The sequence below is a fragment of the Corvus cornix genome, chromosome 1A (genome assembly GCF_000738735.6).
Source record: "Corvus cornix cornix isolate S_Up_H32 chromosome 1A, ASM73873v5, whole genome shotgun sequence".
In the NCBI taxonomy this organism is placed as follows: domain Eukaryota; kingdom Metazoa; phylum Chordata; class Aves; order Passeriformes; family Corvidae; genus Corvus; species Corvus cornix.
The window spans coordinates 67,201,693-67,227,216 of NC_047057.1; the positions used below are offsets into that span (position 1 = coordinate 67,201,693).

The 25,524-nt window shown below is 42.3% G+C and overlaps 1 protein-coding gene across 2 annotated transcripts in view; it reads right to left on the minus strand.

Annotated features, from left to right (window-relative positions):
* ST8SIA1 (ST8 alpha-N-acetyl-neuraminide alpha-2,8-sialyltransferase 1) overlaps window positions 1-25,202 on the minus strand; it is a 124,842-nt gene extending 99,640 nt beyond the window's left edge. For both annotated transcript variants that reach the window (XM_039570375.1, XM_039570374.1), the window contains exon 1: window positions 24,904-25,202. In XM_039570375.1, the coding sequence (XP_039426309.1) occupies window positions 24,904-25,148 (245 nt within the window). In that variant the 5' untranslated portion in view covers window positions 25,149-25,202. The remainder of the gene's footprint in view (window positions 1-24,903) is intronic.
* Between the last annotated feature and the right edge of the window lie 322 nt (window positions 25,203-25,524).

Genomic DNA, 25,524 nt, shown 5'->3' on the forward strand with positions numbered 1-25,524 from the left:
CTTCCTAAGAATGTGGTAGAGTCCACAAGGCAGGAGATTTTCAAGACACAACAGGACAAGGTGCTGCATATTCTCATCTAGGTTCCATTCCCGCAAAAGGTTGGAATATGTGATCATCTGAGGCCCCTTCCCACCTTGGTAGGTATGTAATTATGTAACTGGCCATTGCAGAGCTGGTTTATCTCCCTCTGAGCAGGAGACAGCAATGTGCCAGCCAGATCAGCAATTCCCATTTCAAGAACACCAATGGCTTTATTTACAACCATCAAGGAAAGGCTTCACATCAGCCTTCTGCTGATGCCCAAATAAAGCCTTCATCACAGAACTGTGAAAAACAAATTACAGGAAATTTGAAATCTCTCACCTTTGTGAAACAGTGTAAGACAGGCATGGAATACTGTTCCAAATACAAGATTTGAAAGTGGAGATTTTTCTGGCTGTCAACAAACCAGTTTGCAGGTTTTGTAAAATTATTTCTCTTTCTCAAGTGGAAAGAAAATAATTCTGCATATTTTTCTATCCGCACAGCAACTCTTTCAAAAAACATAAGTTAATCAAAGATCAGCTGGAGCCATTTGTTACAAAACTGTATAACAAAATTCAAAATTTCCAGTGAAATTCTGCAACTCACACCTCCTCTGGAAGTTTGGTCTGAGCAAGAAGCACAAAAAAAACCCCCAAATAACATAGTGGACAATTATCTAGGGAGTGTTTTATATTAATGAATCTTTTCTTAGCCAGGGTAGACTAAAGAGCTAAGGAACATACCTTTGTACAACTCCCTCCCTATTTATTAGATGAGCTATATATCTCTATTCTTTCCCATCCCCAAAACCGCATTCTTCCAGTTCCTGCTGAACCCTTCATTAATAAACCTATTACGAAAAGCAGTAGGGGTCTCCTGGAAGGGCCACAAATAGGCAAGCCACTAGTTCAAATATGAAGCTGTGTGTATGAACACAAAAATCTTGTGTACTTGTGTGTGCTTTCTGTCAGAAAAGAATAATTAGACGTCTCTCTTTCTGATCCAAATCCCAAAGTTACAAAGCAAGAAAAGCTTCATAGGAAAATGTTTATTTAAAAGCAGAATGGATTCAAAGACAAGCCTATAGCAGGATACTTTGCAGGATCAGGGAGACTGAATTGTTTGCTGAGCTTGATTAAAATGCACAGTAGAAATGTTATGATAGAATTTGCAGAACTGCAGCAGCTTTTGGCCAGGAAACTCAGTTCACTGCAAGCGTTCCTTCACTCATAGGACATAAACAATATGCTTTTGATTCAAAGTTCTCTCCAATTCCAAGAAGACCTGTATGCAAGAGGACCTAATATTGGGATTGAAAAGGCACTGGGGGCCCTCAGATCCAAGAGCACTTAGGGGACAAACCCCTACTTGTGAAAGACGCAGGAGAAATGTTCCTTGGAGAATCTCACTTCAAGCCCCTCAGATTTCAGTTGGAATTGGGCACCAGGCAGGTCACTAAGCAAAAGGCAGCCTCAGCACTCATGTCTTAACCTGAATCCATCCTCAAAGCCTTCATAAAACTTCCAAACTACTTATTCTTCATCTTAAGTTAACAAGCTTTGCAGTCTGATTTCAGTTTGCAGACAGTTAATGCTTAATCACATCCTGGTTTGACTCAAGTCCCAGTCAATAATGACTCAGGAGCTATTTTGAACATCCCAAATGCAGCAAATATAATATCTAAAAGAAAAAATGGACAATTCCATGGTATGGGTTGTCAGCCAGGAGGTCATAGCTCTTTAGCTGTCTCTTCTCTGCAGTTGGGGGTTCCTGCCTCCCCAGCACAGCACCATTTCTCCAGCTGCTTTGGGATGCTGTCCTACATGGAGCATGTAAGCACTACCAGCACTGTGCAAGGCAGGGGGAGCAAAATTCTTCATCTCAGCTTTTTCCTTTTAAATCCATGCAAACGAGATGTACTACATTAATGTGAAAAAGATCAGACTGATGGGGAGCCACTTGTCAGGCAGCAGCAACAAGAGGAAGGAACCTTCACAAAGCTTCTCCAGGGAAGTGGTAGAGTCACCATTCCTGGAAATGTTCAAAAAACAAGGATGATCCAGAGCACATGGATGGGGAGAGGACAGGAGAGACTACAGCCTGATGCTGCTCCTGCAGGTCCCAGCAAATGCCAGCAGACCTCTCACTGAACAAGGGCATTGATTCAACCATTGCTCAAAAATGGTAACATGAGACTTATTATTTCATTACAGTATGGCTTTAATGGAGCATTAAAATACTGACTGAGGCTCACATTCAAGTTTGAGATAAAAATAATTTGTGAAATGAATTGCTTTAGTCAGATTCTGCTCAGCTACCTGGATTTAGGTGGCATCATGCTAATCTTGATCAGGTGACTGCAAAATGGAGCCAGGATCTGACAGCACAGCTGGACATAAACTTTCCCTTTACAAGGCAGTTCCCATTCACCTCAACTTCCCTTGTTTTGCTTTGGGATCAAATGAATCTGAAGGCCCAGAAAAAAAATAGTACCTGGCTTTGGAGTTTCAGTTGCTATCAAGACAAAACCATCAGGTCGTCACTCACAACCAGGTTTTTGTGGAGCTGCTGGAATCCAGAGCACAGGTGGTCACTTGGGTTCACTAGGGAAGATTTGCACAGCTCCATTTCACTGCAATTTATTAATTGCTTCCATCTACATACCCCCCGGTAGAGGCAGGAGGACCTACCAAGATGGAGTCCTCAACTAAATCAATACCTATTTCCCAGCATGTGCAACCCCTATTGGAAATACTTCAGGGATTAGTATCAATAGTGGCTCTGAAACACATCTGGCTTGACCACCTCTAACAGTCTCAAAATTTAATCCTGAAATTCTCCTCATTAGGTCTTTGGTGTAATGTTTCCATAAGAATAACACATCCCCAAGTTTTTGAAAGAAGTTTTGGTGGCAGGGGAAAAACCAAAATCACTGCTTAATAAAATACTGTCTTTAATAAATTTGCACCCTCTTCAGAGTCTGATCTTTTGGCACTTCAGGTTTTGGCTGATTTTTAAATTATTTTTCCTTCCTCCTTTAAGAGATCCTTAAAGGAGGCTGCTGAAATTTCAGCCTCCCCTCTGATGAGCAAAAAGGCTGAAATTTCCTGAATTTCTTGCTATGAACAAAGCTTTTTACTCTTTCCATAATTCCTGTGGCTATTCTATCTTTTTCAAGACCCACCCCTAAATATTTCATTCTAAATAAAGCCTGCAAATATTATTTCTAGGGTAGCCACCCCCTGCCAACTACAGGGACAAACTGACCTCTCATTACTCACGCATCCCATGCCATCCAAGTACAGACAAAAAAATCTAGGCCCATCTCTCAGAGTAGGCAGCAGCCAATGCCTGCAGCTGTAATAGAGCTCTCTCAAACTGCCACATAATGGCTCTACTCATGGCCATCTTTTTCTCCAAGCTAGCAGTCTGGGAATTTTATGGCCCTACAGAATGCTACAAAGCCATTCAATAATAGTAAAATTACTGGTTCTACTACAATCAGTGAGCTTCAAGCTACAGTTGGCATTTGGCTTCTGAATATTCTGTGAAAACACTGTTGGGTTTGGTCACACACATTGAATTTCTCTTTCCTAAAAAGCTCAATCTAATACTTGTAACTGGGGATTAGCTTGAAAAATGTACTGAGACTTTGAGGTTTTCATGGTGTTTAAAGCACCTTATTACTCCAGGCATACCACCCCACTCAAGATGAAATTGAAAATTATCCGCAGCACAACTGTTTGCAAATATGATCTTAAAAATGTCTTCCTAAGAAAGATCACCTGGACAAGTACCAAATGAATAAGAAAATGGCCAATGCAAATGCTCTTGATATCCACAAAAGCATACCAAATTGGGTTTTTGGGACAGCAGTCATGGTTGAAGCTCTAGCTAAAATTAAGACCTTTGCCAAATACAACAACTAAATCAAGAATACATTGCTGTGCACAGGTTCACTTCTGAAAATACTCAGCTACCTAAGCTTGAAGAATAGGTCTAAATGCAATGAAAAAGAAATATGAAAAGAGTGGATATCACAGAGCAGAACAGAGATAATCTGATTTACTCTCCAGGCAAGGTCTCTACAATATGGTAAGATTTAACGAAGACTAATAAAGTCATGACTGTTCTCCTCCTCACATTTATTATTATATTGTTTCTTGATATGAAACTTTCAGCCTATTTCAATGCCCCCTGCAGCAATTTCTGGTGTCTGGACTTTAGAAGGATCATGTAATATTCCCCCAACTTCCTCAAGAGAGGAAAGTTATCAGGACAATAAAAAGGTTGCAGATAGTAAATCATGCCTGGCACTGCAACCTGCATGAAAGGAAAGAGATTGCACTGCAGAGACCACAGAATAAGGACAATTCATGCATACCATCTTCATTAGCTTAGTAATAGAGCTGCTGCGACTTTTTAAAGTAAGAAATTAAACTATAAATTAACAATAATTTGCTACAAATTGCCAAATTAATAGTTGCAGAGGAAGCTATGAAATCAAGCACTTGCACCTTTTCTGCATCATCAGTATCTTTTAGAACTTTTTTCCAGGCTTTTTTGAGGTGCCTAAAAGGGAAACAAAGTATTTTATTTAAACCGAGAATATAGTTTTCACTCCTTACTCTTATTTATCCAGATAATATTTGGGTTTTCATTACCTATTTTAAAATCACTGATCTGGTGCCACCCACACAGTAGAATTCACAGTTCTGTTTCCCAGACTACAAAAGAAAGATAAAACTGTTTTTGCATCCTGTGGGATGATATGGTTACCCTATCCTTGCTGCCTTGGCCTTGAATGAACAAACCCTGCTGCCTTCTAGAAGATAAAATCTGAGCTGTGAATCATTGCAGCACCTCATCCTAATCTCTGACTGATTTTGTTTAACTCTTTTTTTTTTTTTAATATACAAGTGATACATTTTTTTTCCAGACACATTCAAAGTGTCATAGAAAATGGGGTTTGATTTTGATTGTACCTACAGATTGGAGAAATACCTATTTAGATTGGAGAAATACAGATGAGGCCAAAATTTGCCAGGACTACCTTTTTGATGGAACAATGTTTGTGAACTAGAAGAAACCAAGATATAAAGCTGAGAGAATTGGGATTTTTCAGCCTGGAGAAGAGAAGGCTTTGGGGTGATCTAATTGGGGCCTTCTGGTGCCTGAAGGGAGCCTACAGGAATGATGAAGAGAGACTATTTCCAAGGGCCTGGAGTGACAGGACGAGGAGGAATGGCTTCAAACTGATGGAGAGTAGGTTTAGATTAGGTATTAGGAAGAAATTCCTCCATGTGAGGGTGGTGAGGCCCTGGCACAGGTTGCCCAGAGAAGCTGTGCCTGCCCCATCCCTGGAAGTGGTCAAGGCCAGGTTGGATAGGGCTCTGAGCAACCTGATGTAGTGGAAGGTGTCCCTGCTTATGCCAGGGGAGTATAATGAGATGATCTTTAAGGTTTGTTCCAACCCAGGCTATTCTATAATTCTGTAACTGAGTGAATAAAAGTCTAGCAGATCACCTGACAAGCTTTTAGTTTACATTTCCTCCTGCCAGTTCTTTTACTTAAATATGGAGGAGCTTTGATCTGAAAAGCTATTGAATCACTTCCTTTCAGAGAAAAGACATTTTGATTTATGCAAACTTGCTTCAAATTCCTATGCACAAAGCCTGTTTGCAAGCTTTGAAACACAAATTTTAAGGTATGAATTATAGAGTATGAATTCTAGGACTTGGTCAGATGAAGTTTTTCTAAGACTCTCATATCAGATATATAAAAGAGCTGTATCATAAGGAAACCACCACAAATTGTGACTAGCAATAGCAAAGATATCCAAATTAGTTATGCAGTAAAATCTACTGGAATGCAGGATGTCTCTGAGCTGTCTGTATTGTTCCCAACCACATCAAGGAGAGACAGCAGCAGTGATTTGACATCTCACCTGGGAACTGCAATGAACAGCCATATTTCCTGGAGAAGTGAGGAATCTGAGCAGGAGCTCGAATTATGGTTTCTGGGTGGCAGCCAGAAACCTCACACAATGTTGAAATCCACTGGAACTGGTCCTTTGTTTTGTTAATGCCACCACCACCAGCCCCTAAATACAACTGTGTCAGAGAAGACACAGGGTTCATCTCATTTACAGTATTTGAAATGCAAATTGAGATCACTCCAAGCCTTCCTCATAGAGACCACACCTTTTAGGGTGTTTAGTCATCAGACTAAACACTTACTTCCTCTCTAATGGCCATAAAGGAACAACTGCCTTAGATAAAGAGATCTACATTTGATAGCTTTATTCCAGTCCATGAAGCCAGGCCTGCTGCTCCAGATCCTAGGAAGTCAATGGAGGTTTTTGCAGCAAAGGTGAGCTGTGAGAGAGGGACTGTAGCTCTTCTGCCTGTCTACAGCATCCCATGGAAGGATACTGTTTGCCAGCAGCCCCATCCGATGGTTTAACATCTCTGCTCACACATCCTTCACAGTGTCAGAAAGATGAACTGGCACAGCTGCACTGACCGGTGGTTTTGTCACAGAATTCAGAGGCAAAGGGGAGCGGGTCAGGGGACAAGATTAATTGCTTCAAGTGCTATCCTTTTTTTTTTAATCTTATAAACCTGGCAGGGGGAGAGCAGTTTTCACAGATATGAAGTGAAATTTATGAATGGCTGTCTTGCAAAATAGCAGAACCATCAACTGAGACACAAAGTTACACTTCATGAAGTGCTGCTGCAGGAGGGACAAATTAGTTGTTCCCACCACTTCCCTCCTTCCTGCCAATGAAATTGCTGCTTGCTTTGTGCCACCACAAGCACAGAGAAATATTTGGTTTCAACAAGGGCACAGAGTGGCTGTTTTCTCTCAGGAGAAAGAGATTCACTAAAAATCAGTTGAGCAGCTCTAATCTTACATTTGAGCTTGCACTATCTAGAGTGTTGATAGGTCCCACTTGGGTCTAAGCAGTCAATTATCACACCACAGTGACTTCTTCACCTGCTTCTGCAACCCAGATAAAAGCCCTCTAAGTAATGCTCCTTGCAAAAGTGCCCCTATGCTCCAATCCAAAAAAGTCCATAGAGTGCTTTTCACTAATTTGATCAATTCAGTCATGCCCCTTGATAGAAGGTGAACTAGACAGAAGGAAAAAAAAAATTCCTTCATTACACAGATTTTCTAAAAGCAGAGACAACAGAAATGAAGAGGAAAGGAATACTCTTGCACTGGTCACTCCAAGTGGTTTTTGATGCAAAAACTGTAGGTGACCAGGCTGCCATTGACTATACATACGACAGAGGCAAGAATATGTAAAAGTATCACAGGAAAAGGCATGAAAACCCAATATATTTTCAAAGTCATATGAAGGTGCACATCTGGAGGAAAGTTTTAACCCATCACAGACGGATAAATAAATCTGAAGGAATAGACTGAAGGAAGCCCGGTTTTGAAGAGAAACTTGTTCCTCTCATTTCTCAGAAACTGCTTCCCACATCTCATAACTATCAATTGTTTAGGAGGTGAAATGAGTTTTGCCTGGTTGGGAAGTATCCATCTGATGCCTGCCAGCCAGCAGGATGAGCTGATCAGCCAAACAGGAGGCCAAACAAAATAGGAAGTCTTGGGCTTGACCTCTCTCTTTCATCCAGTTTTTCATTAAACTGGTAGGAACTCACTACTTTTCAGACTTCTATTATTCTGCATAATTTGGATGAAATTTGCCAGTGAGAAAAATTCCTTAAAGTGAGTGGATTATGATTGAGATTCCAGTTATATCACATTTCCAACTGACTGAAAAGGGGAAAATAATCCAATAAATGCCGAATAACGCCTTTCTTTAGCTTCCTTGAAATGGACATTGACAAAACAGTGTGCTCTTTGTTGCTTCTGTACACCCAGAATTATACACTCGTTAAACTGTAATAGTCTGATTTTGGATGAAAGCCAGGATTTAATGCATCACCAAGGACTGACACTGGACTTGACTTACAGCCCTAGATGCTGCAACTACCAACATCACTTCTGTGAACAGCTGATCATCAGCTGGCCGAGGATCCAGAGATATTTCTGAACTGAGTTCAGTGGTCCTTCTGTGTGCTGACAGATGGCTTCTAACAGATGAACAAGAATGGAAAAATTACCACAGATTAAAATAGAGCCATTTATCTGAAACCCATCTTGAACTTGCAATTCCCCTGTTTACAGGTAAAAGCTTAATTTTTGAGATTTTGCTAATGTGTTTTAAATCTTGCCCAAGTGCTAGGTGCTATAAAATCAGCTTTATTGACGGAAACACTCTGCTAAAGGCCCTAAGTAGATTAAAATACAGACATATCCAAATTGGAACCTCTTTTTATGAGAAACTCCAATTCCAAGTCTTTCTAAGTCTCTTTTGGTGAAGCCACAGAAAAAAGTAAAATGGCAGTCACCTTGCACTCATACTGAACTCCATCACAGTTGAACTCTTTTGCCTCTTTACAGACTTACTGAAATAAGATCTCAACAGCTCTGGATTGAAATGAGTCTGTTCTTACTGGGAAGATCAGCTGAGACACTTTCACATGTCACCTCCAGACACCTGTTCCAGGAACAAGAAGCCATATACCCTGTTTGTCTTCACACCTTTCTCTCCTGTAGGCCCAGTGAAACCCAAAAATCAAGTTTATTGATGATCACAGGCACTCTGTTATGATAAAACAAAAGCAAATGCTGGACTACACAATTTCTTTTTGCTACTCTCCTACTTTCATTCCCAGTGGCTGAGTGACAGCTGTGTGTTGTATTAATGGATTTGAGATTGTCAAAGCTCCATTTTGCACGCAGGAAAGTGATTTTCTTTTTTTTTTCTTTCTGAACATATCTCAGTAACAAACCTTGCCTTACTCCCACTAGCACTACATTAGAAAGGACAAAATGCTGATGGAGAAGTAATCTTTTGCCATTTGGTCTCAACAGTGCTGCCAACCTACTAACAACTCTCTGTAAAATGCCTCTTGTGATTACTTAAAGCATTCTCAAACCTCCTCTCTGTCCAATGCTTGCTACGGCAAAGAAACCTCAGGAGTCTCTAACAGGAGGTGGGGAGGAGTCCAGGAGATATTTTCTGACTTTCCTCCCACATCATCTCATTTCTGAGCCACTCTGCTCCTTCACTGGCAACCTCACCTGTGCCAAGTCCCTTTGGACAGAGTCACAGCACCAATCCACTGCTCACCACAACTATCCATTTGGATTCCAGGGTGTATAAAACACTGGGAATTTCCTGGGTCAGACTTAAGCAGTGGGGATCTAAGCACTCCTTGTTTCATCTAAACATGTAATCTGCATTTCTATTACTTAACAGCTGCTTCCAAAGGACATGCAGAGGCTTATCATCTGAGCTATTCCAGACCCTAAAAAGAGCTGGCAGGACTTCTCCCAACCCACTAGAAAGAATTTTCCAGTGTAATCAAGGAACATAAACTTGGCTTTTCACTACAAATATTCACATGGCGCTGGAAGCAGAGTTTCCAAAACTCACACTTCCAAAGCTCCCAGAAGTTCAAAGGCACCACTACAGCTTGTCAGGGCTCTGGAATAGTCCTTATACATTATATCATCCAAACAGCTTCAGCCATCAAGGTCATCACATATTTACAACTTTTAAGCCATTGCACACTCTTTTGCCTCATTAAGCAAATGATATTTGGCAGCACTCACTACAAACAGGTAGCTTCACAACACACCACAATGGTTTAGTGGTTCTGGGGGGGGAGGTTTCCTGCACAGGCACAGAAGAAGAAGCAGAAGTAGAAAACAGAGAGCTGGCAGTGAAAAAGAAGAGGTGAGCAGGAGAAAGGAAGCACGTTCAAGTCTATCCTAATCTAAGCAGTTTGCTGTGCTATGCCCTGTGCTGCTGGGAATAAACCAGGAACGCACAAACCCCATTATCCAGAGCAATGAAACAGCTTCCTAGGGAATAAACATGATTTATGTACTAAGCTCTTATAGGCCTGAAATCCTGGCAGAAAATGTAATTTATCCAACTTCCCCCTCTGCCCAATCCAGCGGCATTTAAGAAGCTAACACTCCATGTGATATTAGAATTCCTAAAAGCCCATCAAACACAAACCACAGAGATTACTACATGCTATGACTCCTACCCATCTTTGCCAAGATGTTTTCTTCTCCATCCACCTCTCCTGCCTCTGCCATCTGTCGGACCCGCCCCCAGCTATACGATCACATCTCCCCTGCACAGGCATGAGTGGGTGGGTCTGGGAAACCCTGGGCTTCCAAGTGCTGCAGAACAGCTACAGGAAATGTTCCAGGCAGAAATCAAGTCTGAAATTTTACTTTCCCCTTCTCTTTCTGACTGAGTTTCCCATCCTTTATAGATTTCTTTATTCTGAGAGAACCCAGTTACAGGATCCATTAGAGTAAAAGTAGTAAACAGGAGACCTGTTGCTGTTTAGGGAGCTGCCTGGCATACTACAACAAAGCAAAACATGCCACCTTGAAATGCCTGCAATATATATACTTCAACACTATGAAATTCTAAATAAAAGCCAAGCCTGAAGAGTTTGACATATACAGCCACATGTATCACAGGAAACTATTTTGGGTTGAAGTACTGTCGAATTCCTAAGTTTAATTAGCTGCTGTGCTTCAGTTTTCACAGACTACCGATAATCCAAAGAAATCTAAATATTAAAAATACTTGAGCTAGGTTCTGAAAAGATCTGAGGGAGGAATTTATAAACCAGCAGTTTCAAACAAGACATAAAACTCACAGCCATGCAGTCTCTCAGGCTAGTGTATCCAACCGAGTTCACTTTTACCCAGGAGTCCACATTCTCAATTCCAGAAGAGTGAGGCATAGTGCTGGGAATAAAAGCCTCTTTTAAAAGACTCAAGGAAATCCCTGCAAATCGCAAACTCTGGGTCCACTAGTAGATTTATATCTCTCCCCCTGACACCCATAGGAAGAGCAACACAGAGTGATGCAAGCAACCTGGGAGATTTCTGGAGTGTGTCAGGGATAATTTTTGGTACAGGTATTGGTAGGTAAGGTTACAGCTGGATCTACTATTCACTAACAAGAAAGCACTGATTGGGGATATATAATCAATAAAACCACTGGCCCATGAAACACTGCATTCAGGATCCTGAGGGGAGTGAGGGAAGGAAGGTGGCAGATTCTCTAGTTTATTGATTGAGCTTGAACTCATCAGTTTAGACTGGAAGTAACGCATAATAATTTAGGAACATTGTGGAAACTGCATGTTGGAAACAAGAATCCCACAGTCCCTGGCCCCAAGAGATGGCTGCCAAGGACATTCTCTCTTTCTGACCTCTTTGTCCCCAGTTTCTTGGGACAGCACTGGACTTACTCCACAATGAACTAAGTCTGTGGTTTTCCTTCCTGCTACTGAGTAAAAATAAAAAATGTGCCCTATCAGGCAAATAAATGTCAGTCTCTTGACCTGCACGAGAAGACTTCCACATTCACACCTACAGGATGTGTACTACACAAAAGTTAACTCAACATATCTTTTTCTTTGACTGAGCCTTTCATTACATTCAGAGCTCCCAGGCCTGATACAGCTGATTTGAAAGCATCCACTAACTGGGCAGTCCAACTGCCACCTTCTTAGGTCTCAAATTCATCTTGAAAACTCACCTTGCAGCTCAAGAATGCATGATAAGTTACAAAGCTCTACTGGATCATGGTCAGTTGGTCTGTGCTACTCATTTCAAGAAACGAAAGCAGTGAATTATGTAGAAAAAAGGATAGTTTAGAAGCAACAACCAAACAATTTTAGAGAGCAATAATTCCATTTCCACAGTAATTAAACTGTTTACTACAGAGTTGGAGATGAGCTATTTAGTTTTCAACAGCATGGTGACATTTTCTTTTCTGGTACAATGTCACAATCTAAAAATAAACCAGATAAAAAAGCAAATTAGTATAAAAAGGGTATATGAGCTGAAGGGGAAACACATTTTTTAAAGTGATTAAGCAGCAATCTAAGAATAAGACATATATTTAAGAATTAACCATTCCAAGAACACCTGCACTTCCTAAATTAAGCTAATGAAGGTTAAAAAGGAATCGATTATTTATGTAAGCACCAAGAACATGAAAGGTTGTTAAAAGTAACAGCAGTTATTTGGAATGGGGTGTTAAACTAAGTTAGTGAAGACTAAATGAAGTCTCAAAATGCTAAGAACCTGAGACACTGATTTATTTGGGAGATCATACTACCACTACTACATTTATTGCATGACTTTCTCTGCAGCATTTGGTGCCAGGCCTTGACAGAGATAGGAAACTAAACTAAAAGGACCTGATGTAGTAATTAGTCCTGCTAAAGACATTTCTGTGTTTTCATGCACTGAAATAAAAGTCCATTGTCAGTTGATTTATACTGCACATCTCTCACAAATTTCCTGCAGGTGCCCACATGTATATTCCTACAACCATTGGGAAGTAGGCATATTTGGGGCAGAAGCTACCTGATGGAAATGCTGCAGAAGAGAGAAAAAGACAACACCCAAGACCCAAAATTTCACTGCTTTGCACTCTGCCTCCTGCACAGCAAGATCACTCTGGAGAAGATGCTGGCATTTGACAACCAGAAGCATAGAAGCTCCATGTCTGCCCCCACAAATCCCTCACCTTCACAGAGCTGTTCCAAAGCTTGGAACCAAAACTAGGCCAAGTGCATGTGGCCAAGGAGTTCTGAAGTAGCTGAATATCACCAGAACAGTGCAGCTTGGAGTTCTAAGTACACATTATGTATGCATCCATTTAATGCCAACAATGTGTATGATCCTACTAGAACATACAGTGAGAAGTCATCTCATCGGAAATGCTATGGATGGCATCCAGACAGAACAAAGCATGCCTTTAATGGGTTTATCTTTGGTTTAATGGGTTTGTCTCACCCTAAAACCACAGTAACCAACCCCAGTTTGAGATACGAGAAGTCAAAGAATTGCCTGCTGTAATTCATCATCCCTCAGCTTGAGCTGCTGGCGCCCCAAAGGGCAATCTAATCCTCAGCAAAGTTCACTAGATGTCAAGCCTGTGGACTGTCTAGTTGGCAAAATGCAATCAGAGGATGAAAAAAACAGAGCAACAAATGTTGTTTTCCTGTCTTTTTGCTAACCATATGGACATTTTCCCTACCACAGCTCTTAAGTAGGACAGGTACCAGAGATAGCTGCAGTGAGTGGGCTGTACTCCACATATTTCATCACTCCACTTCCAAATCTCATTACTTCAACAATCATCTCAAGAGCAAAATGGTTCTTCTATCCTGTGGCATGAAAATGCCATCTCCTATTTATGGTTTCATGGCCTCTCTTATACCTCTGGCCATTGAAACTGGACCCTCAATTTACTCAAGTGATCTGTTTCCATCTGAAACTTGAGCTTCTTCTCTGAGATCATAATTTACCTCACGCTGTTTTAATTAATTGTTACTTCCTTGGGTTATCTTGCTTAACCAACTGAGCTGTCCTTAAGCTGTCCACTTCACTGAATGGTTTACCCTTAATTGATTGCCTTTCTGATTTAGCCATATACTCGTTCTCAAATTTCCTATGCTCTTTCTCTGCTATTCTGCTTCACATAAATGTGTATTTTATTCTCTGCTTTTAATGTTTCTTCTTCTTCAGTGCCCCTGCTGCTGCAAGCTCCTTGTCTCCATTGTGTTAAGCCCTAGCAATCTTCCACCTCCCTTACAATCTCCCAAGGCTTCTCCATCTCACCACCTTCCCTCCTGCCCTCCAAGAGCATTTTCTTTCCTTCTGGAGTACTCCATTCTGCAATCCCTTCCTTTCAGCCAACAAGAGGGTTCTGACACTTTTCCCAAGAGAAAACTCAGTTTTTAAGTAAGAATAAGAATATATGAAGGAAGGCACCCTATTCCTGACAGCAGCCAGCAACCAGGACAAGACTAAATTATGTCAGAGCTGTGCCCCCTGCCCTGTCCAAGCTGGACACTGGGGCAAACCTGCTGCCTCTCACTCCACAGTCCTGTCGCCGGGGACGACATAAGTTCAGGGATCTGGGACAAAACCAGAGCCTAATTTGCACCACTATTTATAGAACATATTACTCTTTGAAGTGGGAAGAGTTGCTGGTGACAGCTGAGGTGGTTCTGGAAACGATCCAAAGCATTACAGCAATCCTCTTCTAAAACACCAGGGCACAAGTTATTCTGGAGCTGGCGTGCCTATGATGTCACCTTAAATTCCCAAGGGACAGTAGGCACTGCCACCACCTTCAGGCAGGGAGGGATGTGAGGAAAAGGAGGCAAGAAATCCCAAGAGTGCCTCCCCATTCCTCTTTTCAGAGGAGGTGTATCAGCTTGCTCAGGGAAAGCATAAGCCCAGAGGACCCACAGTGCTTTTCACCGTGAATTAACTTTCTAAAGGTTTATGGTCTTTTACAGTATCAACATTTAAAAGCTGCTGCTAAAAAGAACAAGCAAAAATCCTAAACATCCTTCAAGAAATTAAACCAAGATATCTACTCAGTATTAGGATAAAAATAAAAATGCACTAAATAAATCATTCAACCTACTTAGTCCTAAAATGAGGCATCTTAAGACAGGAATATTGCCTGAAAGTTGGTTTAAAAATACTTTTTAAATCATGTTTATGTGCTCAATGACTTGTCCAGTGTGTTTTGGGAGATATTCCTTTGCGATAGATTCAGACCATTCACTTTAGACCCAAAAAGGCGATGATGAAACGACAATGCCTGGCTATTTCTTCCTTAAACTTGTTTAAAGCTAATCTGTTCTTAGCAGTTATCCAGGTGTTTGAGAAATACCTGTACAATGGCAGCAATTCATGAGTGGAAACAAATTACTTCTCAGGACTTTGGGGTTTCTTTTTAATTTCTCTAAGGCAAAACAAGTTATTGATCTTAAATGGAAAGGAGTAACATTCTCACCAGATAGACTGCAGAGCCACACGAGACACCACCTGAAACCAAATGACTAAGCCAGAAGTTCTTTAGGAAAGAACTGATTAAGCTCTAAAATGCTGAGCAAGCTCGTATTCATCTAGGTTGACCTCTGATTTCAAGTGACAGCACACTGCACATGTTGTCCTGGTGATGCCACAAAGAAGAGAGCCCACACCCCACTGGAACCCCAGCAGCCCAATTCCCTCTACACCAGCAGAGGGAACTTTGCTTTTCTCCATGATGCAGATCTGCTGTTCTGCAGCAGATGAGAAAACAGAATTTGTACTAAACTTGTAAAACCAACATTTTCCTACAGATTAGGTGGGGAAAAACAACAAACTCAACCTTCTTAGTACAAGACTTACAGTACCAATGGCCTGTTAGACAAGTGAAGCACAAAACTGTTTGGGGGTTTTTTAAATGAAAGAAAGCATCAAAGACCCAAGGCAAAAATAAACATGTTCTCAGATGCTGGACCCATTAGCATTTACTGAACTACACTAAATAAGTGTTTTTCCCTTGTTCTGTTGTCTAAACAGAACTATCAAAACACATGATTTCTCTAATGATAGGTTAGCTTTTGTGTTGTTCCCATTTTTTGATCAGAAAGCTCAAACTGCACACTCTGACATTCCCTTCTGGATATACTTAAAGGCAATGGCTTAAACAGGATAGAAAGAATAAATATCTCACGTGCACTTTTACTGCTTCATCCAACCGGGCATACATAAACCTGGAGATGTTCAGCATTTGTCCATAAGGCTCAGCAAGTGTGTTTGTGCTAGATGCTTGCTGGCTGCCAAGACAAAATGTTCAATAATACAACCTATGAAGGAATGCCCAGATTGGTTTTGTTTCTCCTATTCCCTTCACTGTTGCAGTTTCCTTAGTTAAAAAATGCATCTAATTACAGGCTGATATGTAATTCTCACTATAGCAATCCCTAGCACTTAAAAACCATGAGTCAGGCCCCCAAAATGATGACTAAGCACAGAAATTAGGCATCTGAATAACAACAACCCACACTGGATTTTTACTTGCCTTTTGAGAGCCAAGCCACCATTCACATTTACAAGCACTTCCCTTTAGGTATGAGGACTGAAATATTCTTTTTCATTTCTATCCCATGAAAGGAAGACTGTCACAAATTCACTTGATTGCAAGAGCTGGCACACCTATTACAAGGGTGGGCATCCTCCAAGTCATATTAAGTGCCCCTAGCCTCAAAATATGTAGTTCAGCATCTTTTCCTGCTTTGCTCTGAGAGAGGAGTAAGCATCACCAAGCCAGGTGAAATTTTGCAGGTGGACATCCCCTGGCCTGCTGAGTCTCAGAGCTCTAGAACCTGAAACAGTTGGAATCCTGGTCCTTGGCAAAAGGTGTCCTCATACTCCTGAATTAAGACCATCACAGTGATAAATGTTAAACTCCTCTCCACATAACTGAGGAATAGTGGTGGATATATAAAGTTTCTGAGAACTTACAGGTGAATTATCTACTTTACAGACATATGTAGACAGACCGAAGTTTCTCAACCCATTTCTTAATTATATCATAAAAATTACAGAGGTCTAAAAGCAAATAAAAATTAAATACAGCATATATTAATCTCAAAATTATTTTTCAAATTGATCTTTAAGCAAGCTGTAGACAGAGAGTTCACTTCATCATTCCCATTCTCATCTGATCCAACAGCATTCCTCTGCTCCTGCCTCATGAACATTGCATCTCCTTTCTATCCCATATTATGGCTACACCCCATATGGATTTATTATCATGCTTTTTACATTGCCACTAAGTAGTAAATGGCACAGCACAGGAGACTGCAAAGAGTCTGAACCTCACTCAGACAAATAAGAAGGTAATGTTCCCTGAGTGGATGGCAGTAAATCACCCACAGTGAGCAAGGATAATCTAAAGACTACATTCCAATTAGGAATGTCTGCTGCAGCACCTGCGACTGTTGTCTAGTGACAGAACTCACAGATGGAGCAGAAGTAGAGAATCTGAATTTCACCAGTAACTGACAATTCATTCTTTTTACTCTAAGTAACTGTGAGTTACTATCCAGGAACAGGAATTCATATCTCCAGTGAATGCTACATATGGAATAAAGAGCTCTTCTATTCCCTTTGAAACAGATAAATGCTTCAATGGAAGTCATGGAAAGAAGAAGAAAAAAAACTAAAACAAAAGCATTGCACACTTCACAAGTAGTAAGCTGGTACCTCCAGGTTCTAGCAGCAGCAAGAGCCAGTATCCACCAAACCTTCAGCACGAGTATTGGATCATTCCTCCAGGGAACATTCCCATATCTTGTCACTTGCCCAGGTATTCCTTCACATTAAAAACTGCACTAACAGATGGAAAACCCACCCCATTAATAAAAATTCCTAATCTGCATAGCTGGGATCTCACTACAAACATTCTTGGTAAGGAAAATCTTTCAGAGCACAGAATGTCTCTCTGCAACCTTATGGCACTGTAAAAATAGTAATTTCTGGACAGTGATAATTATTCACAGAATTCCCAACCGACTCCAGTGGTGACCTAGACCTGAAGTTCAGTTATAAGAGATAACCAGGTCATGTATGTAGTTTCATTAATTCCCTTTATAACTCTGCTTCCTTTGTTGTATAGATGTACATGGGGAACCAAAATCCAGTGTCCCCTGGCAGTTAAAAGTAGAAGGATTGAACCCTAGATGAGTAACCTGATAGTCTTCATCCCAATTACCATTAGGCCTAAATCTTACTGACTCACTGAGAAAGGCAGGCATCAATCAGAGAGTTTTGGGCTCAACATCACCCCCTCACTGCACATTTCCAGCTTTTTGAACTGGTTTCCTCAACCCTTTTGGCACTTCTGAGTACTACCTACAGCAGTAGGTCCCTCATCACCCTGCCCTGGGACACACCACACTGCAGGACCAACAGCATCAATAGAACAAGGGAACCTCGAAACATTGAGGCAGATGAAATAGAATTCCCAGAACTGACATTTGGCCAAGATGGACCACACAGAAAAATATCAAAACATTTTCACTGGGAAAAAAAAAAAAAAGTTTTGTTTGTCTTCCATCTCTGACAGGAAATACAAAGCTGTTATTTCTCTATTACAGCAATGGCCACTCCTGGCATTCCAGAAATATGCAGAGCAAGTTTTTCTCACAAGAAAGCAAGGAAAATAGCTGATGATCTGTTTTACCAGTGCTCCTCAAAATATAGGATAGCTATATAGCAACTTTTAAATTAAACCTGATGGTGCTTCCTCAGAGCAGAGGCAACCTGATAAATAAAGCCTTTATCTTGCTAATACATGAAGGCAAAGTCTGCAGTTTACCTGGAAAGCCTGATAGCCAATTATTGGAACATCAAGGATGCAAAACAACAGATGCCCTGAGCATCAGTGGGAGTTGCAAGACTCTGGAGGAGGTGATTGTTAGTTCAGATGGGGAAGGAGATAAAGGAGTAAATTTCACACAAGTTCTTTGTATCACTGCTGTGAATGATAATTGGATAATTATAAAAGGAGTCACTCAAATAATCTGGGGCTCCCCTCAAAGCTGAGGAGGGCCTCAGGCATCTTAAGAATGGGAATAGGCTGAAGAAGAGGTGGAGGGGAAAAAAGAAGGAAAAAATATAAACACAATGGTTGTTCAGGAAATATTCAAGATGCTCTCAGCAAACATGGAAGACAAAAAAAGTTAAGCATTTCTATTCAGCTGTTCCTCACTGTAGCCACATCTCCATTTGAAAAGAGAATCTCTAAACCAAGAAATTCAGGAGGGCATTTTCCAGCAAATGGAACAGGAGAAGTCAAAATTAAAGTCTGTTGATTTAATGCAATAAGAACAAAAACCCCACACCATTCTGTTAGCCATAAAATATTGCATAACAATCTAATTTCACAACTTTCACCTTTATCTTGAATGGAACAATGGGAAAGTGACCTCCAGAATCCTGGTGAAAGCCAGGATTTAGTTCTCCACAATATAATTCACCTTGTTAAAAATTTTAAATACCACTAAGGTCAAGGCAACAGGCACAGCTTCTTCATGAAGCTCAGAGCTTCCGTAGAAATTACTTTACAGAAAAAACGTTTTGCCAGGGTCCAGGGACTTATCAGAGCCTTGTCCCACCCCACCTGCTGTTTTTCTAATCAGATTAAAATCCAAGACCTGGGAGAAGAATCTTTGGTCTGTACGTAAAAATTGTGGCATGACAAAACCTGAATCTAGTTTCTAGATTCTGAAAACACTGAGGTTTACAAACACTACTTAGCTTGGATTAATGTGCTTCAGCCTGAATTTAACTGCATGCAGCTATGTTAAAATGATTTAGCATTAGGAGCAATTTCCTTGCATTTTGAGAACTCCAGGAAGCATACAGAAAAAGATTAATGTATATCCAGGGATTAAAAATTTAAGTATTTTTTGGTGCTCAGAAAACTGGAACAACAGAAGGCTGCAGTTCAAACAGCTTCCTCATTTCAGTAAGGTTCATCCACACTGGGGAAAGACAAATTCTAAAGGGAAAAAGACAATTCATTTTCCATGCATTTACCTACTAGGAACTAGCCTCAAAATAGGAATTTTCGTATATGTCATTGAACATATGTCAAATGGGAGCAGCACTCTTGGCTGCTCTGAAGATGAAAATTACAGCTAGAGGAATAAATCACTCATTGCTACATTGTATGGATGATTCAGTGCCCATTTCATCCACTACACAGCAAACAAAGGGAAAACATAGATGGGAAAATACATACATCCAGCAGTGTCTAGGTATGTACATACCAGACTTTTGGGGCCCCAGCTGGATAACCTAAATTTCAACGAAGTCTCTGTTCCTCCTGTTCCCCAGTGCCTGGCTGTGGGCCTTCGGCTGCTCCCAGCTAACAAGAAAAGAGCCTCAGGGAGCTGGCTACATCCTCCCATAAATACTGGCAGACTGGGGTTTTTACAAATCCAAAGGAAGGCAGCAATCCAACACTTTGCAAGATACTACAGATCTCAACAGTCTGTTTCATTAGGATTGCGAATCAAAGTCTGTAAGAAAATGCTACTTAGGGTCAAGGATGAGACCCGGAGCTGGAACTCAGGAATTTAAATCGACTCCTATCTTGCCAGCACAGCTCTCATCTGCAAAGACACTGTGAGCTAACTCAGATAACTAATTCTCATTGTTTTCATATCATTCAGGTATCCACCCTTGAAGATACGGAGCCAAACCTCTCTACAGCTTGCTTTCTTCATCACAGCTTCCAAATAATAACATGGAGTAAGAACATTTCTTTCCTCTCACCTTTAACCTGCTCTTCAAAATTGTACTTCTTCACCAAAACAACTTTTCATCTCAGCTGGAAACCACAAATTACAAATACTCCATTTATCATCAACGAAGCAAATACAACAGCAACAACAACAAAATCAAGTAAAATGTTGATGAAAACACAGCCAGGCAGTAGCAACACCTACTCAGGATGGAAAAATGGACTGGATTTGGCTCATGTTGGCATACCTGTTAGTTTCAGGGCAGGGCTTCTTGGGCCACAGAGGCAGAACTAACCTAATCCAGCATCTCCCAGGTCGACTCTTAACTCCATCCTTCACATGTATCTAATGAAAGCAGGAATAATACTGTGTCTGATGAAGCCGTTTAAGAAGGGCCAAACTCTTATCTAAAGTCAACCAGAGCAATAATCTCAGATTTCCCTTGAAATAGCACAGTGAGGATCCCAACACTCATGTAATTTGCAGTGCTGACATAAAAAGAGAAGGAAAAAAAAAAGCCATCTGAACTAAGGAAAACCTTGCTGACTTGGCAATAGCATCTGTCTTACCCAGCCAGGGAAGTGACCTGGAATTCTAGTTCTGTGTTAATGCAATCCAGAATGAAAAATGATGTGCACAGGGGGATGCTCCTCGTGTGACTGCACTCCACGCACAGACAGGAACAACTGGCAAAGAGCAGCTGACAGAGGAAGTTACAGTGAAGAAAGCCCCTCTGGCACACTGGGAACAGAACAGGATTTTCACAAGGCACACAAAGCCAACAGTAGGCGAGGCTTCACAGTCTTTTCACATTCACACTGCAAACACCAGAGTCTGGATATTCTGTCCAGTTCAGCCACTGACCCTGCTGTGTGGTTTCAGGGCAGTAGATTCTCTGCTCTGTCCATGGAAAATGGACAAGAGGACAAATCTGATGGAAAGGAGTGGAGAAGCCACCAGCCAAGGTGAGCATAGCCAGTTTGGCCGTGTCAGAGGGGACATTACTGGAGAGCAAAGACAAGTTGTAGCAGATGCTCTGGAATGGAGTCAGGTCATGAACAGTGAGTTTACAGCGGACATCTGCCACCAGTTTAATCAAGTCACCACCAGAATAATCCCTGGTGACCTTTCAGCATCACACAAAACTGCAGCACCAGAAGCAAGAACAGAAACAAGATTTAGCAAAAGCTACATCTCAAGGGAAGCCTTTCTGTTGTCTTGCAGGGATTGCCCCATCCCTTCCTGAAGAACCTTTAAGACACTAATCATCATCCGACCCCTTCAGTGGGACTCCTGACAGGCCAAAACCTGCTGCCCCCCACAAGCATATTCACTCCCTAGAGGAGTTCCACCCTCTACAAACAAATGAAAGAAGTGTCATATAAACACACAGTGCTTGGGATTTGTGGTTGTATGGAGCTTGCAAGGCAGATTAAAAGATCCAGTTCTGCCTTTAATGAATTGCAGTATTTTAAATAGAACCATCCTAAAGGTATTACTGTATGTAATTTACTTTAGCAAATAACAGACAATTAAAAACATTTTTGCCTAAATAATCTCAGCAGCACTAGGCCCTAAAACAATCTGTAAAAACAGTTAGGGCTCAATAACATTAACCACCTCAGAGCATGACAAGCCATTTTATTGTAGGCAGATTAGACACATCCATCATTAGAGCAACTAATGGCTATCTTACTCCTATTTTGAGCACTTTGCACTTCAAAATCAAGCAGATTAACCATCTGACAGAATATTGAGCATTTGTCAGACAGGAGATGCTTTCACAGTTTGACTACCCTGAACCACTAGTGTCTTGAAATTTAAAGGAATCCATGGCTATTTAAACAGGTATTTATATTTGAAAACCAGTTCTGGAAATCCTCATTCAAACACAAAACCCCCATTGAATCATTCCACAAGAACCAGGCCAGTCTGGGTTCTTGCATAAGCAAGGGTTTACAGGGGTCCGATCTTTCCATAAGGTTTCTGGCTGTACAGAGAGCAGAAGGAAGCAGCAGTGGAGATTGAGGAGCTACCAGCACTTGGTTGCCAGGGTTCAACCCAAACTACCCCAGATTACCCAGATGGTTTTGTTGACCTTGCTAAGTCACCTAGTGAAGTTGTCCTTGATCCAGGTACAGAAGGCAAAGAGGGGATAGCCCTTCTGAGGTTTGAAAAGTATGATTTCATCGAGTTAATTACCCAACATCTACTTCAGCAACAGGAGTCCAGTGAGTTTATAGGAGAAAGTTCCAAACCTATCAGGTGTTTGCTCTGTGTAGCAAGAACCTGGCTATACAATACCAAAAATGCCACTGCATTACACAAAGCAGTACTACGAATATTTGCATATGGATTTTTAGCACAGATGAATTCCAATTTATGCTTCAAACTGAGTAAAATCAAAACTGTTTGTTAACAGAATGTGGCAGGAGGGCTAGGGAGAACAGCAATTAACACTCTTCTTAAATAATATTTTATTAATAATACATTAAAGCACACTTAATATTAGACTATTATGGAAAGCCATATTACTTGAAAGTTCACGCGCAGGTTTTCTGTGACGCTTTATCCCTCCTTTCGCATTCAAACAGAGACTGACATTCACTGGAATCTTCCAGCAGAAAGTGAAATTTGGAGTTTTTACAGCAAGCTTGCTTAGGGACAGCAGGACCAGAGCAAAGAGTTTCTGTTAGCCTCAAATATACAGCAGCTTGCCTGACTGACATGGGCTTCAAAATCTTCTATCGTGAAGAGAAGCAAATTTAAGCAGCAAAAACAGACTTCTACATCACAACTGCTGGAACAATATAGTTTACTAGACTCACTACATATCTCCAGCATACAATTTATTTTAAAAACTTTTTGAAGCAGATTGATTCAAAGCTCATTGGATTTAGTGCTGCACCAACTCATCAAGAGACATAGACAAGAAACAACAGCTCCTTTTATTGCATGAGACTCTCTTCAATAGCATTTCTGAGATAATCACTATGCTTAGAGAGTAGAAAAATATATGGGCAAGTGGAATAGCTGATAAGCCACACAGAGTTTTTGTTACTAAACCATGTGGTGGAAATGGTCTAAAAACTGTTTTGTAAACTGAAACTGCAGCAGCACTACCAATCTTTAAACATTTGGTTTACAAACATGACAACTAATAGACCAGACTCTTTCCGACGTAACCTGTGGGGTAATTTTTTAAAAAGCTGGATTCATCTACCCCCAAAAATGGGGATCTATGGTACACAGGATCAAGATAAATTAATATTCAAGAAGATCAACATAGCTTCTAGTGTTAGTTAAGTGCTTTAGGAGAGGGATCCTGCATCTGTACCTTATTGCTGGTTCTGTGTTAAAGGAAGGACTTCTTCCAGGCCCGCCTAATGAGATAATATTAACACACACCTGCGTATCACCTATCATTGCTCAGATTTCCTGCAGGCTTTGGGGGCTAAAGGAAGAATGTGCCTTTCAAGAACTGTAAAGTTTCTGTTATCCCAGCAGACAAGATATTAAGTGATCACATGAGCTCCAGTTCATGACAAAGGCGAATACATTCAGAAAATACTGAAGAACTTCAAACAAAACTGTATGCCACTTAAAACCAAACAAAATTATTTTTAAAGGGCAAATAAGTCCCTTGAATTCTGGATCCGATTCATTTTACTAAAGAGGGTGTTTTTTGGAGGCAATTTGATTACCACTCACTCTGATCTTTAATTTGCTACTTGGAGGACAGGGAGAAAAAAAAAACCAGCTTCCCTCCGGGAAAGGGAGGGAAATCTGCTTCTCTTCCAATTCCCTGTATTTTACCCAAACATGTGAGAAATTTTTGAGGGGATGCAAATTTCCTTTTTAAAGTGGAGTGATTTAAAAAAATCCTCCCCGCCGCAGGGACCCTGTCTGTTCTCCAACGCTCTCAGCTGTGGCAGCCTGGCTGCAACATCCCTCCTCTCCTGAGCAGCTGGGCAAGGTGAAATGGGCGCTAGGGATTATCGCCATTTCCCAGCCACATCAAAAGCAAAGATAAGAGAAAAGGTGCCTTTTCACGTGGCTTCTATAATAAGCCGCATGGAGTCAAGGACCAGCGCTGAGCTTCCCAAGTGCTGCTCAGAGCGGGTATGCTGACACGAATGCACATCCACGCAAACCTTCCCTTGCGCATCCCGGGAAGCTCCACAAGCTGGGCTTTCTCCTGGCAGCAAGCTGGCAGTCCCCAGCACCGAGGGAAGCCGGGCTGGCAGCCCTGGGGTTTGTTAGCAGCCATAGGGGCTGCCGCTGCCACTGATACAGGGGAAGCGAGAAGATCCCATTGTGCGGGCAACCGCCGCAATCCCCGGAAACCTCATCCCCCTTGGAAAGGTATCCCTGCGAGGATAAGCCTCCATCCCCCGCGCCGAGCCCCTTCTACTCCCCACAGCGAACGGAGCCACCCCAAAAAAAGTTTTGCTGGGCAGAAAGGGCCCTGCCTGCCTGCCGCCCGCTGGGAAAAAACAAAGGGTCGGGGAAGAAAGAATAGCTTGGGAGCTCGGCGGGGTGGGGAGGGCGCCCGGGTGGGCTCCGGGCCCCGGATTCGCGTGGCTGCCCGTTCCCGGATGCTCGTCCCCACTGCCCTTGGGCCGCGCACGGCGGTACCTGAACAGGGCGACCGCAGTCTGGTTCCTCTTCCACGCCTTGCCCTGCTGCAGCAGCACCCCCTGCACTATTTCCTTCTCGTCGGGCAGCCGGTACACGGGGAACACGTAGAGCCAGCAGAGGACGAAGACGCCCAAGGCGCTGGCGCCCACGGGCAGGCGGGTGCGCGGCCACTTCCACACCAGCCCCGCCATCCTCCTCCTGTTCCCGCAGCGCCGCCGCGGCGCCGGGCCGCGCTCCGGCATCAGGCCCGCGCCATGCGGCGCCCGCGGGCGGCGAGCCCGGCTCAGCACTGCTCAGCCCCGCCGCCGCCCGCCGCCATCGCCGCCCAGCAGGCCTCGGGTAGCGGGGCTGCTGCTGCCGCTGCGCCGCGGCTCGCTCCTCTGTCGGCGGCGGTGGCGGCTACCGCCCTTCCTCACAGTCATTTGGTCCCTCGCGTTCCCCGCCAGATGATGCTCCGCTGCTCCCCGCCCTCCCTCCGCCTCCTGCCGAGTCCCTCGCTCGCTGCCTTGCTGAGGACCGACCCGGTAAATTTTGACCCCGCCCCGGCCGCGAGGTGCTCCGGCCTCGCAGCCCGGCCCGAGGCCGCCGGGGGAGGGAGGGAGCGGAGACCCCAGCTGC